Below are 15,221 nucleotides of genomic sequence, written 5' to 3' on the forward strand. Positions count from 1 at the left end.
TTTTATTTTCCAATGCATTTTCATAAGCATCGGTTTCTATAATCTGTAATACCAATCACACCAGACAAAACATAGACCATTCCCAGACCTCATGTGTTACCCTCCTCCTTGCATTCCTATTATACATTGAAATTCTTCCTCTATCCTCTTGTGTCACACATTGTTTTTATGATTATTTTATTGTTTATTTTTTAACATTGCTAGTTATCTATTTTTATTGTAAAATGCTTAGTTGTTAAAGTTTATTAATTCTTCTTGATATCTCACAAATTTTATAAGGGAACTGAAATGGGGGAGGGAATTTAGAAGAGATATGCATATGGTGCATATGGTACTAGCTAGTAGCATCGTAAGGGAAGATGGCACCTGGCATCCCTCCTCTGGCAATGTGGGGACCACCTATCTGCACTCCCCTCCCCCCCCTTAAATCATATGTATTGTTGCTGCTCAAACCTTCCCGGTCAAACAAACAGGAAGTTAGGTCAGAGGGAGGGCTTTATGCCAGCATAAGCAGCAGGTAAAAGACCCTGCTCACTACTGACAATGAATAGAAGACTTTAAGAGAGATACCAGAGATGGGGAGGAGTGCAGTTGAGATACTCCCCTTCTACCCTCATTAACAGGGCAAGAAGAAATGCCAGGATCTTCAGCTAGCAGAGCTTGGGTATCCACACCAACTACATAGCTGCTGTGCTCCTGCTGGGTGGTGCCTGGGGGCTTCTGCTTCTTCCCCCCCCTCACTCCTTACTATGCCATTGGTACTAGCAGAGGTGGTGATACCAGATTTTTTCTTACAATTAAAACATGCTTTCACAGAGTCACATGAAATGATAAATCTATTTGTTGATTACAAATGTTTATGGACTAAAGTGAATGAAAGATTAGGTTCTTACCTGATAATCTTTCTGTTAATCTTCTCAGGAGTCCATATGTATGATATTCAATCTGTTCCCATGAACTGGATTTGCAGAAGTATGAATAAAGTATTGAGCACCTCCCACTTCGAGGAAGAGCACAGCGCCCCCTCCAGTTATATCCTAAAGCAATCGAGCGTCACTGGAACAGAATACAAAGGAAAAGGGGAATGGGGAATGTCCCTGCATACATATTATACAAGTCTGTTCTGTAACTTAGAAAAAATAATAAGAACAATGAACAGGAAGTTTTGTGGGGAGGGGGTTTGAACAACCTTAGAGAACCAACCTGCTGTGTGCAACTTGGCACTAACAAGGGAGCCAGAGGCTGAGAAATACATTTGCATATATACAGGAGCTCTTCACACTCAGACATCTGACTGACAGGAGAAGAACTCTAGGTCTGGAATCTAGAAATATCTGAGGCAGAAAAGCAGACAAAATAGTATATAGTGAGGGCGGACTGGCCATATGGACTCCTGAGAAGATTAACAGAGATTATCCAGGTAAGAACCTAATCTTTCATTCTGTTGCATTTGCTCAGGAATCCAGAGATGAGCCTCAACTACCACCATAACCTAGAGCAGCAAGGCACACAGACCGCTCTGTAATCTGATTTCTGGGGCAGCACATGAAGCCATGCTGTACAAACTTGGACACTTCTCTGCAGATTTCCTTTGTCTTATATCCAGTTCCAATTCCACCTCCACCAGCAAAGCACTAGCTTACACTGTTTCCAAATCCTCTTCCACCAGCAGAAGCTTAGAGTTAGACCCCTTAAAACTCCTTTCTCTATCCTTACTTAAAAGGTGTATCCCTTCACGGGCATTGTCCAGGACCAATTGGTGCTGTTCTGCAGGGGCATATCACAGTCACATAGCAGACCACTGAAACCTTCTGGACAGTGTCAGATGTAAAACAAATCATCCAGAATTGTCTCCATTCTCCAAATTCAGTCTCTCTCCTCCACACATTCCAGAGGTGAAGTCTTTCAGTGTTGGTACAGGGTGACCTTGGGGCACACACATAAACAGCTTGCAGAAATTCCAAGATGCTTTGAGAGAGGAAATGTTTATTTATTCAATTTTCTATACCGTTCTCCCAGGAGAGCTCAAAACGGTTTACATGAATTTATTCAGGTACTCAAGCATTTTTCCCTGTCTGTCCCGGCGGGCTCACAATCTATCTAATGTACCTGGGGCAATGGGGGGATTAAGTGATTTGCCCAAGGTCACAAGGAACAGCCTGGGTTTGAACCCCCAACCCCAGGGTGCTGAGGCTGTAGCTTTAACCACTGCGCCACATACTCCCCATATTTGTTTGGCCTAGTAAGACCAAAAGCCTAAAATGGTAGTGCAGCAATAACCCTACAAGGCAATAAAACTCAATCTTGTGACTCACTCGGACAATATCCAGCACCCATTGGTCTGAGGAAATTTTTTCCCACTGCCTCTGAAATTCCGACAGCCTCCAACCTGGCGTCATTGGGGCTTGGAGGATGGGCTGGCATCTGAAGCTGCTGAATTGTTCCCTCTAACCCTGGAAGCACCTCTGGACAGAGGACCCCGGGCAAGAACAACGGGGAGACAAAAATTATTTTTACTCCAGCCTGGAGGTCAGCATGGTCTATTTTCTGGCAGAGACTTAGGGCGGTGATCTGCCACACTGGCCATAAGGTCATCAAGTCCCTTACTGAAAAGCATCTGCCCCTTAAAGGGCAGCCTGCTTAAGGTCACCTTGGAGGCAAAATCACCCATCCACTGCCGGATCCAGAGCATTCTGTGAGCTGAGACATCATAAGCCAACACCTTGCTCATGATTCTGATAAGGATGTATAGAGAGTCTGTCACATAATCCATCCCTTGCTGGAAGCAGGCTTCCTTTTCCGCAGAGGGCTGCTGCCGCAGTCTGGTACAGCAGGCCTGAGTGGCAAACAAATCAGTAGTAGCCTTGATCCACAGAGCAAGAGCTTCAAACTGCTTTTTCAAAATCATGCCCACCTTGTGGTCCTGAGCATCTTTCAGCATAATGCCATCCTCACTTGGCAGAGTTATACGTTTGGTGACCTGAGCTACCGCCGAGTCAACCTTTGGCTGGTCAAACAGTTGCAGGAACTCCGGTGTCATGGGATAAATCCAACTCCAAACCAAGAACTCTTTGAGCTGTCAGTCAGACCCCCAACTAAGACCTCTACCCCTATGGGACTCAAAGCACAATGGGGATGGGTAAACACAGCTGATACCTCGAGGGTTCTTAGGGCATCCAAAGCCTGTGCTCAAGCCACTGAGAAACTCAGGTGAGCTGGCTCCCAGGGGAACGGACCCCAAGCCCTGAAGTCTCAAAGCTCGCTGGCTCCCAAGGTCCACCCAAAGGCTTACCCTGCAGAGCTGCAGTCCTTTCCCAGGTAGCGAATCCCCAAGAATGGGGTCTAGGGGGCCCCACAGCCTCAGCAAAAATAAACTTAAGGCCAAAAAGAAAAGGAAACTAAGTAGACAGATCAAAAACATTTCTGCACAGTTCGTTTGCAGAAGAAAAGCTGGAGGGTACACTGTGCTCTGCCTCTATGTGGGAGCTGCTCAAAACTGTAAGTATTCACACTTCTGCAAGTCCAGTATGTGGGAACAAGCTGATTACCATACGGATAGACTCCTGAGTGGATGTAACAAAGTAATCTTGCATGGTATTAACAATACCTGTGTAGCTTTATACTAGAATTTACTGAATATTTGTATTTGATTCAGCCCGATTAGTGCTGATTTGTATTCAACTTTATAGTGATTTAAATTTGAATATGAATAATCTGGGGCTCTACTGTGGTAAATCCTACTGCGATAAACACTTGGAGGGGCATAATCGAAAGGGACGTCTAAGTCCGTTTATGTCCATCTCACAAGTCGTCCAAAGTTAAAAAGAGCCTAAGACACATTTTCGAAAGATACGTCCATCTTTTTTTTACTTTCAAAAATCGTCTAATTATACATCCTGTCGATCTGATCGTCCAAGCCACTAAATCGTCTATCTTTATACCACATTTCCGTCCAAGTCCAAAACGCCTAGAACAAGCCCTGTTGGATGTGGGAGGGGTCTGCAAAGTGATGGACTGCATACCCAGACATGCCACCTAAATAGTGGGGTACCTTATAGGGCACTGCTGTGAACTTCACAGAATCCAGAATCCCATAAACCCACTTATCTACCACCCCAATAGCCCGTATGGCTGCAGGAGCCACTTATATGCCAGTAAAAAAGGGTTTGGGGGGTGTATAGGGCAGTATTAATGCAGTGATTACAGGGGCTTATGGGCAAGGGTCATCCTCACTATGGGTCCCGAACCCTCCCCCAAGACGACTTAAGCTGCCTCTGGGCTGAACGACTAGGCTTTCCTATGCCAGGCAGGCAGGTGATGATGGTCTGGAGGCTGAAATTTAAAGTGAATAAAATTTTTATGGGGGTGGGGGGGTTGGTTGGTGATCACTGGGGTAGTGTGTTTGGGTCTGTGTTATGTGTTTTCAGTGCTTATCTGGTGAGTTTAGGTGGGTTTTTGTGACTTGGACCATGTTTTACATGGTCTAAGTCACAACGTCCAAGTTCCGTCTAGGCTCTGTTGTTAAACTTTCGGTTTTACATGCTGTACCCCGTTTAGCTTTGGATGTTGAGCGGCACTATGAAGGCCTAGGTCGTTTTTAAATATGTCCACAACCCGGTTTTATTATCGGCGCTCAGACGTTTTTGAGAAATGTTCATCCAAGTGCCGACTTAGGCTGGTTTTTGGACGTTTTTCTCTTTCGATTATGAGCCCCTTGATCTCTGATTTCACATTGCTTCTTTTCATATTGGTATGTCAAAGCTCAATGCCCATTATTCAGATTCAGCTGAATAGTAAAATATGCTATTCAGTAAAGCTCAGTCCTTCTTATCTCTTTTGTCCTGTAGTTCTGTAGACAAACACTACTATCACATGTCATGGATTTAGACAATATTAGACCACAATTCTAGTAAATTCTTAACTGACCTGCACCAAGCTAAAATTCAGTCTGTTTTCGCATCTACTTGCTCATCTTTTTGATGGTTCTTTTTAATTAAAGAAAAATGCTGGTATTAAGATTAAAAATCATGACTGGTGACAAATGCTTACTTGAATATTTAGGTGCTGGTCTGTTGTACAGAAGATTATTTTTTGTTAAGGTATCTGCCATCCAGGAAATTACAGCAGTGCAGTAGTTGATCTATAAAATAAAAAAAATTACATGAGTACATTTCTTGCTATCCTAAAGAATTAGGATGCCTTTTACAAAACTGGTAGCGATTCCCATGTGGCAAATGCGACACAACACATTCAATTCCTCTAGGCTGAGTCGCAATTGCTGCTTCGTAAAAGGGGCCTTAAGTTATGTGGCTGTATTCCTAGTAGGTCAAGATCTGTGCATTCATTTACAGTAGATATTTTCCCTAACTCCGGAGAACGTGCTGATGTACACGGGAGCTTTAGGTCTCCGAGGACAAGCAGGATGAAGATATTCTGACTGATGTATATCTGGGGATTTCAACGTGAGCATTCCCCAATGTTTTTTCTCAAAGCCCCTGGAGGTGGCCCACTAGGCTTGTTAACATCTTCCCACCAGCCGTTGTCACACACGACCACATTGGTCCTGTTTCGGTTTTTGTTTTTTACAGCTTGCATCTGAGCGTCCCTCACTCTGCACCCCCCTCCCCCCCCCCCCCACACACACAATTGTGTTAAGGTACCTTTTGACTTGCCATTGATCTGTGGAGGCCAATGATTCTCTTTCTTGTTTTATTTATTTCTGTAAAGTTTGGTATTTTTTTTTTTTTGCATTTTTAAGGGTTTTTTTCCCCTTTATTTTCTGTGGTTTACTAGCCACTCCCCCCTCCTGCTTAGGCCTTCAGCACTCAACCAGCAACTTTAGCCAAGGTGAAATCAAATGGCTCAATGCCTTGTCCCCAAAAACCACCCAATGGTTCTTAAATAAAAAAGTGCACCCAGTGTGATGGGACCATGTCCCTCATGGACATACATAATTGGTGCCTACATTCCTTTGAGCCCAAATATAATCTCTCTTAAACTTTGTTGCCAGATGTCAAGGAAAGGTTGAAAAAAATGGATTTTTTTTTTTTTTGCATCGGTTATTGACTTTGGAGTTAGAAAAATCAGTCTCTGGTTTCTAGAGCTGCATTAGACACTGGTGATGCATTGACATTGAGTATTGATAGCAGGCGTTGGAAGTAGGTATCCTCCAACCCCCTCCAGAAGGCAAGGAAGTATTTGTTGTCATCCTTGTTGATGCTATGGGACTTCAATGCCATGCAGATACCAAGAAGCACTGGTATAGATCCCTCTTGAAACATAATGTCAAAAGCACTGAGGCAATGGGATCATTGCTATCCTCAAAGCATCCCCAATGTGGGGGCAGCTCACCCTCCCAGGAACCACCTGTGATGTGACAGCCTCCACTCAGCTGAAGTCAGGTCTGTGATACAATCTTGATGACCTTGAAGAACATGACTCACTCTGGCAGAGTCGCAGCTTTCATCAATTGCAGCCCTTGGAGTGGCTCAAAACCATTCTGCAGGAACAGAGAACCTATTTGCCAGCAACAGGCTACAGCATCCCTATCTTGGAGGCCCATGCAATGACACTGGGCAGAACATTGACACCAGCTTGGTGCAGATGGCTTCTCGTCAACTTGGTAAAGATCTCCAGCTACTTGGGGGGAGGGGTTTAAGCTTTCTCAGAACTGAGAATCGTTAGTGGCTCAGTGCTCCATGTACAGGTTGTCAGTCATGTGACGCACAAGTAAACAACGCCCCCACATGCAGAAAAGCATTAGGTAAACAGTTCTCCAAAAATGCAATCTCTGTGTCTAAAATTTTTTGGTGTGAATGAGGAGGTACCAGTGAACCCAAGTGCTCACCAGGCACAAATACTGAGACAAGTGATTGTCTCAACAGACTCAATTATAACATAACATCGTGCTTCTTGACCGTGTAACCATAAGTTCTACGTAGTTTACAAAAGATTATAAACTAAAGACAAAAATTTATTTGACCAAGTATTTTGAGAAGAGATGAGGCTTCAATTGGGTTCTGAAATGTTTATAGGAACAGGCTCCAAGCAATAACAATCGAAATTCTCTATCATGGGAAGCTGCTTGAAATGCTTAAAGTATGGTCAAGAAATTTCTTGCTTTTACAGCCCTGTACTGACGGAAATGTAAACAGGGCATCATTTCACTCCTCTTAAATAGAATGCATCAAAGACTTTGACATTAAATTTGTATTTTTTGTTAGTGGGAATGAGCATGTATTGAAGCAATTTTTGCACTAGAGACACAGTTCTCCCATTTTTTTACACTTTAATTTTTGTTGTTTTACTAGCATGTTATTTAACATGAGTGAAATGATGTTAGTGGAGTTTTGAGGTTCTTCCCTACTTCTGCTTTGTTGTTTGAGTCATGTGAGGCACGCAGAGACTGGATTATGGATATTCCCAGGGAGATACTTCTGAGTCCCAGTTCCTCTTAGAGGAGGGGTCCCTTGGTCTTTCCTTGGACTCCTCCCATATGAAAAGAGAAAGTCACCTCCAGAACTCTCCCTTTTCTTTTTTTGTTTTATTTTACCATGGAGATGGATAGGTTTGTTCCATTTGATTTGGAAACTGAGAATGAGCCCAGGGCCGAGAAATTGGACATCCTCAGTTTGAAGGTGCCTTGTACAGAATCTTTAAGCTGGTACAGATGAAGTAGTGTGAAACACCCTCCTCCCCATATACATACACTCTGTACAGCAGGTGAGCAAGAAGGTCGATATCAATGTGTAGAGTCCAGAAGGTTCTGGGATTCAAGAAGTATCAGCTTTTTCATCATCCCATGGTGATTGAATCCATTCTCTACAGCAGTGATTCCCAACCCTGTCCTGGAGGAACACCAGGCCAATCGGGTTTTCAGGCTAGCCCTAATGAATATGCATGAAGCAAATTTGCATGCCTATCACTTCCATCATATGCAAATCTCTCTCATGCATATTCATTAGGGCTAGCCTGAAAACCCGATTGGCCTGGTGTTCCTCCAGGACAGGGTTGGGAATCACTGCTCTACAGAGACAAGAGTACTAAGACTCGCTTCTCAGTGCCCCCGGGAAGGAGGTCTGGACCTTGGAGTCTTTTGGGAAGAAATTTTACAAGAACGTAATGCTTTCCTCTTGCATAGCTTATCGGCTTTTAATGAACATGCACTTGACCATGGTGCATAGTGTGGTGGAATTTGCTGATGAGTTCCTCAGCCTTGGCCTGAGGAAGAATGTCTGCCAGACCATGTGCTTTTCACAGGCCCATCCTTGGCTACTTTGCAGACAATCTTTCAACATGACAGCCAAAACCTCTTCCATGGGTATTGGGTTTTGCAGACTTGCCTGACTCTGCACTTAAGACCTAAAACCTGTCAAAAGACACTGGTGCCAGATGTAGCCAACCTAGGATAGGGGAGCTAAAGTAGATGGAACTCCATCAGGAGAAGCAACACCAGCTCAATCTTGTAGAGTTAAGAGCTATCTGTAACACTCTTAATGCTTTCAGATTCTGATTCAAATAGACAAATCAGATTGTGATGTACTATGTAAACAAGCAAGGAGGCATGAGTTATATATCTCCTGTGTCAGGAAGCAATCAGGAGGTGTGATGGGGCATTTCCCATGGGATAGTACTGGCAGGGAAAAACAATTGTCTGGCATCAGACTGAGTCATGCAACCTCACAAGTGGTTTGAACATAGGGCAGTGAGCCTTGGTGGATCCTTCTGCCACTCACTTCAATTACACAGTCAGTTCTGCTCCAGACTTGGATTGCATGGCAGACTAGCCTTGGATATCTTTCTCCTCAATTGGGAGGAAGGGTCTTCTGTATTCTCCACTGCCTGAAACTCAAGCAAGACTAAGGGAACCATGATACTCAGTGCCAGGGCAGATAAAGTTCCCTTTACTTCTTTGAATCTGGCCTCCAATGATCTGTGGCGAGGTACATGCTTTCTGACCCTCATAGCGCAGAACCAGGGGTCCCTTCTTCATTCTGACCTCCAATGCCTGTCCAGTGGACTCTAGGCATACCAGAGGCTGTTTTCTCACATTCTACTTCCTTCTAAGAGCAGTTGCACTGGGAGAACATATGGTTTTAAATGTATTAATCATGCAAGAGCATTATAATCAAGTCAAACCTCAAAGCTGTTAAAAGGGCTCCAAAATAAATATGGTCACTTTCTTAATAAATCCTTCAAAATCAGATAATTTGATAAAAAGAGAAAAGTGCTCAAATCAGCAAAAGCTTTCATGGTTCACGTGGCTCTCTCAAAGTTCAATCTAAACAAACACCCACTATAGATAAAAATGCTGAGGGCAAGGAGTAAAAAAAGATATCAGTTCCTCGGAGCCAGAGCTCAGATGAATCAATCCTAGTTCTAAAACAAAAAAGCAACTCCTTGCTTTTTCTATTTTACCAGACATTTAAATCCAAATAAAGTGTACATAGCTTCAGAATATTGCTCAAGATCCCCCTTGAACATTTGAACTGCACAGCTACTCATTCAGTGGCACTTATCACCTCACCACCCCCATTTACGAAGCCGTGTTAGGCTTTTTTTTACTGCCAGCCATGGCCATATTAACTCCTAACATTTAAAACCAGATCCAGAAGTCAACCTGAATTCAATAAACTTCTTATTCCCTACACCCCCTCAGAACACATCTTCTCAATATTCCATCTCTAAAACATATTAACACCTTGCGATCGAATATTTTTTCAGGTACTGCTGCCTCCCTCTGGAACTCCATACCAAGTTTCATTAAAATTTGTTGAAACGCTTAGCATGCATTCTAAGCATTTTACGATATTAAAAGCAAGGGGGAGACTTACAAGGACATATCGACAAGACAAATTAAAGACTTAAAATAGAAACAATGGGTACGTTTTGGTGAAATACAATATTTACAGTAAAGGCAGACAGAGAGGGAAGAAACACAAGGGGGGAGGAGAAGGTCCTCTTTGATAAAGAGGCTGGAAGTGGAGAGAGTGTAGAAAAAATAAGAGGTAAAAGGGAGAGGTTATTACTACCTAAGAGAAGAATCAAACCTAAATCATTTCAAATCCAAATTAAAAACCGTTCTGTTTAAAGACGCTTTTGAGTAGCAACATTCCTCACCTAGGATTACTCCCATACCTTTTGTTTGTTCCTTCCATGTTCCTTTTCTTTCAATTTTGTAGTTCTACCCCACTTTCCTTTCACTCAAGGTTGTCTGTCAATATGTCTGTCTCACTAACTCTCCCCAGTTATGTTTATTGATGTACACCGCCTAGAAGCCTGATTAGGCGGTATAATGAAACTTGAAGCTCATAGGAATTCGATGAGCGTTGGAGTTAATGCCGCCACTGATTTTTTTTTTTTTTTTTTTAAAGTCTAACGCGGTTTCATAAAAGAAGCCCTTAATCGGATAGATGTTGAAAATAAGATTGGACTGCCCCAGCACAAACCGGGCAGTGTTGAAGCAACTCCTCCACCCAATTAATACTTTAAACATTTCAGACATCAAAGACATTAATAACAAACTAAACACCATATATGATTGGTTGTACACAAACAAGCTTTCCCTCAATCTAGACAAATCCCGAAGTTTGTTACTCCCTATCAAATCCACAGAATTTTTATTGGACAATATCTCTATTAAATCTACACCAATCCAAATGGACACTAAGATAAAACTTTTAGGTGTAATCATTGACAGAGATCTTACCTTTCATGATCACATAAGTTCAGTGGTTAAAACTTGTTTCTATAAATTACGCATCATCCGATCTCTAACTTCTATCCTTGAAACTAACTCAATCACTATCCTGATACATTCATTAGTAATTTCTCATCTCGATTACTGTAACTCTCTTCTAAATGGCCTCCCTCAAAAAGAAATTCGTCGTTTACAACTAATACAAAATACTGCAATAAAACTTATCCATAAAGTAGGCAGATACGACCATATCACCCCTCTCTTAAAAGAAGCACACTGGCTCCCTATTACTCACCGCATCACCTTTAAAATTATCTTACTATCCTTTAAAATAAAACTTTCTCATCTGCCCTCATTCCTTGACAAACTTCTCATTCCCTACTGTTCCTCACGCACTCTGAGATCAACTGACCAAAAACTTCTTTTTATCCCCTCTATCAAAGACTTCTACAATACACGTAAAGTAAATTTCGCAGTATCTGCCCCTACCCTCTGGAATTCCCTGCCACAGCAACTCCGCGACGAATCACGACTCGATAAATTTAAGACAGATTTAAAAACTTTTTTATTTCATGATGCTTTCGCTAACACTTAGAGCCATCATTCCTTTTTTTTTTTTTATTCTATTTATCAATAATAACCGCTTTCTTTAAAGCGTCCCTCTCCATTATGTTTTATCCTAACCCCACTATCTCCATTTTTCTTCTCAAATATGTAACTTCACCCTCCCTTCCCTTCTATCCTCACTGTCTAGTTCGTCTTGTAATGTTATTTGTATATACACAATACCTCTTTTTTTTAGTTTCTTTTAGTTTCTCTTTCTTTTAAATATATTGTTAACCGGCCAGATATTAACTTGATGGTTGGTATATCAAAATTAATAAAACTTGAAACTTGGTGTTATGCAGGCTCTGGCGATATTCCTAGGCATGACTTGGATATTCAGTTTCAGTGCCTAGACATGAATACCCAGGTCAAGTTTAGCTGGCAGCAGCCAGGGCTTAAATGCAGACCCCTGCTGCCTGACTACTGACCCATATGTTTAGAACATTGATGCCTTTTTATTAAGCTGCTATGTGGCCAGCATTATCAGTAGCCCAGAGCTCTCTTGCGCGTGGAAGCCACTTTTAGCGTGGCTGTAAAATGGTGGCATTTCCCCGTTAGTGTGGGAGCCTTTACTGATACCTATTTTCTAGGTGGTAAGCACGCCCGTGCTAATTTGGTTGGCATGCACTGATGTAACTGTGCTAAGTGCATTAATAATTGTACTGATCTGCCTGTACTAGCAACTTTATTGACTGACCCCAACTTTTGTAATGTAATTTGACCTTCAACTGACCTTGACCCAGACAGGGAAAATGCCTGAGCACCTGATAGTAAATAAGTTTCAAGTTTATTCCAAATCTGTTAGTCTGCTTATCAATTTTCTAAGCGGAGTACAGAAAATTAAAATCTGGGTTATACATTTTAGATGACAAAGACAGACGTAATTGACACGTAATGGGATGAGGGGAGAACTACATTAGTGGACAGAAGACATATAGGGTTAGTACACTTAAATAACCTTGATAGGCAGTATATAAATATATAGAATAGAAAACCTGATTACCATAACATAACTGATTACTGTAGAACATACTCCCAGTGCAAAAAAAACAAAAACAAAACACCACCACAGTACTTTATATCCTGCATTAATTCTTACTGCAGGACCCCTTAGAATAGATTATGAGCCTCAGAAGGACAGAGAAAGTACCCACATATAATAAATGTAAACCACTTTGGTTTCACCAGAGAATGTCCAGATCTGGTTGGTCTTTTATGTTATGCTATTGCATAACTCCCATATCAGCAGGAGCCATTGACCCAGCTCTGGTGGTCTAATTTCAATCCCAATGCAATCGGCTGCTTTTTGTCTAGCTGAATGCATCAACAAGGATGGTAGAAAAAGCAAGACTGGCCGACAATAATCTCATACTAGGGCATTAGTTTACCAATGCCTTCTGTTTCCGGAAGTACTGTGATCATCCTAATGGAGTCCCTTTACAATCCTGCCCTGAGAATGCCAGAGACATTTTTGAAATGGTGTCAAGGATTAGTTTAGGTGATGATGGAAAGCCAACAACAACTAAATAAAGCGGCAGAAGACTGAGGGGTGAAATGTCATGTAAAATGCTGGTAATGAATGTGTTTAAGGTAATAAGAGAACAAAACAAAGAAAAAAATTTTTCTCTTGTGCTCTTTAGTGACTGAACTACTGTATATCTGAAGTATACAAATAAATAATAATAAACTTAGTTGATCCTTGCATTAACAAACCGAGGGGTGGGGGAGTGTCTGGTTAAATCAAAATGTCAAAAAATATTACATTTTATTTGTTTTGAAGTGCAATACAATCACTTCATATTAAATTTTCTACAATCACTTCATATTAAATTTTCTACAATCACTTCATATTAAATTTTCAGATTAAAAAACACACATTTAGCTCTATGTGAGAACATCAACCCCCCTCCCAAAGCTCGTAGGAACTATATGAACATCGGGAGCAGTGCGAGCCATTCAGCATGGCTTCCCGCGCTAGAAACTGCTAGCGCAGTTTAATAGAAGAGGCCCTATATATTGTGCATTAAAAAATGTATACTGTATTGTTGGGGGGGGGTTTAGGGGGGAAATTCTGCTTTTTGAATTCTGAGATCTCAGCCATTATAATACACGGAGACACCAGCTATTTGTTTCTTAAATTGTCTCTTGAATTATATATGCATATATTGAACTTTTTGGATGTCTATGGCCTTACTGTTTCACTACTTGTATTTGTTTGTTATAGTATAGCTTTAGTAAAGAGGTTTGAACTTAAATTGGGATTCATTAAATTGAGCGTTGACTGTATCTATAAAAAAAAAAAATAACTTCTAATTCAGCATATTTGAAACTCTTTTAATAGTGCTTTCCTGAGCTTTCTGTTAAAGTTATGCCCATAAGAACTGCAAAAGGCCATCACACTTAGTGGACATTTAACTTCTTACATCTCTTCTCGAACTTTAAGATCTATTAATCAAAATCATCTGTTTGTCCCTTGTCACAATCCTATCCCTAAGGCGCAGCTTTTGCCAGGTCACCTTGTAGCTAAATCCAGCCCTTCCATTCAGAGGGCTAACCATGGGGATAGGGTTGTGACTAAGAATAGGGAAAAACCTTACTTTCCCTTTAATCCTGAAAACGCTGATCTCCAGGGGGTAGAGGGATGTGAGGAGAATCACCTAGAACAGCCTCAGAGGAATCTCTCTCCCTCCAGTGACTCCCAGCTGAAGGAGATAACGAGAAAGCCCAGGAAGACTAAGCAAGCTTTGCAGGCAGCTCCTCCCCCTCAGAGAGAAGCTGCTCTGAGGAGGAGAAAGGCAGTTCACCCTGGGCCAGCCCAGGAGGAGGCCACTCCAGGCTATTCTCCCGAGTCCCAGGACATTGAGATGCAGGAGATTGACACTGACCCTTTTGCCAGCCAGCCAGCACAGCAAGAACCCATGGACTGTTTGGAAACTCCCAGTCTGCCTGAAGACCTTCTAATGGAGGAAAGCTAAGTGGCAGGGCTGGGTTGTTTGTGATTGATAGCATGTTCTATCTGTTGATGCACTGCTAAGGAAATGTCCTTTCAGGTGAAAGTTTAATGGGACTTGTGCTGCCCTGCTTATATGAGGCAGGAAGAAAAGAAAAAAAAAAAAAACGTTTTTGTTTCTGGACTTTTTTGGGTTACAAATTCCAACATAATTAAGCTGGCTTTGGGTTTGGTTATGCAATTGGGAGAAAGGGGAGTAATTCAGTGGGGAGAATCCACTTTCCATACAGGTTGGGTTAGTGGGGCCATTAGTGGCATTCTGAAATTCAGAAGATTAATTGGTGGATTCACTTACTCCCCCTCCCCCCACTCCAACTCCAGGGAGTTGGTGGGAGCCAAGCTACAATAACTTTGAGGCTGGTACACAGAACTGTTGGAAGTGCCAGCCGTAGTTTGGGGTGGTTGTCTGAAATGAAAAGACAACATCACTTGTTATTTTTCCTTACCTGAACTGTTTGAATGAAGATGAGAGCTGACACTTAAACTTTTGGTCAGCCCTATTTTTGTGTTTTGTATGGATTTATTTCTTGGCTGCTGCTGGGAGTTTGGACAGACTGGAAGTTAACTCCCAGCGTCATACCGCTGAATAAAGGGATCATTGCATGGGAAGTGAATTGACTCTTTTTGCCTTTTTGTTTTTTTTATTCCATGCCTTGAGAGTGAATGTCATACAGCAGGACTTCCTTCCTTCAAGGGAAGCACGCAGAAGTATCTATAATGTGAACGTGGGCCGGTCCTGATTGAAGTACAGGTATCGGGTGCGTTACACCCTACATTTAGAGAAAATTGTTCAGATACTAGCCTTAGTTCTATTTTTTTCCCATACAGAGACCTGAATTATGGAATTCACTCCCAAATCACCTTACCCCCACCCCCCTTTTAACAGAACCGTAGCATGGTTTCTAG

At 42.0% G+C, this 15,221-nt stretch overlaps 2 protein-coding genes across 4 annotated transcripts in view; one reads left to right on the forward strand and one right to left on the reverse strand.

The window, feature by feature from the left end:
* The window catches only part of PTDSS2 (phosphatidylserine synthase 2), a 170,583-nt gene that overhangs the window by 79,292 nt on the left and 76,070 nt on the right, over nucleotides 1-15,221 (forward strand). The gene's annotated exons all lie outside the window — the stretch shown is intronic.
* Nucleotides 1-15,221, reverse strand: part of TRPM5 (transient receptor potential cation channel subfamily M member 5) — a 116,194-nt gene that overhangs the window by 1,707 nt on the left and 99,266 nt on the right. For all 3 annotated transcript variants that reach the window (XM_033928019.1, XM_033928018.1, XM_033928017.1), the window contains one exon: nucleotides 5,050-5,140. In XM_033928019.1, coding sequence (XP_033783910.1) covers nucleotides 5,050-5,140 — 91 coding nt within the window. The remainder of the gene's footprint in view (nucleotides 1-5,049; nucleotides 5,141-15,221) is intronic.

This window comes from Geotrypetes seraphini, chromosome 19, assembly GCF_902459505.1.
Source record: "Geotrypetes seraphini chromosome 19, aGeoSer1.1, whole genome shotgun sequence".
NCBI classification, from domain to species: domain Eukaryota; kingdom Metazoa; phylum Chordata; class Amphibia; order Gymnophiona; family Dermophiidae; genus Geotrypetes; species Geotrypetes seraphini.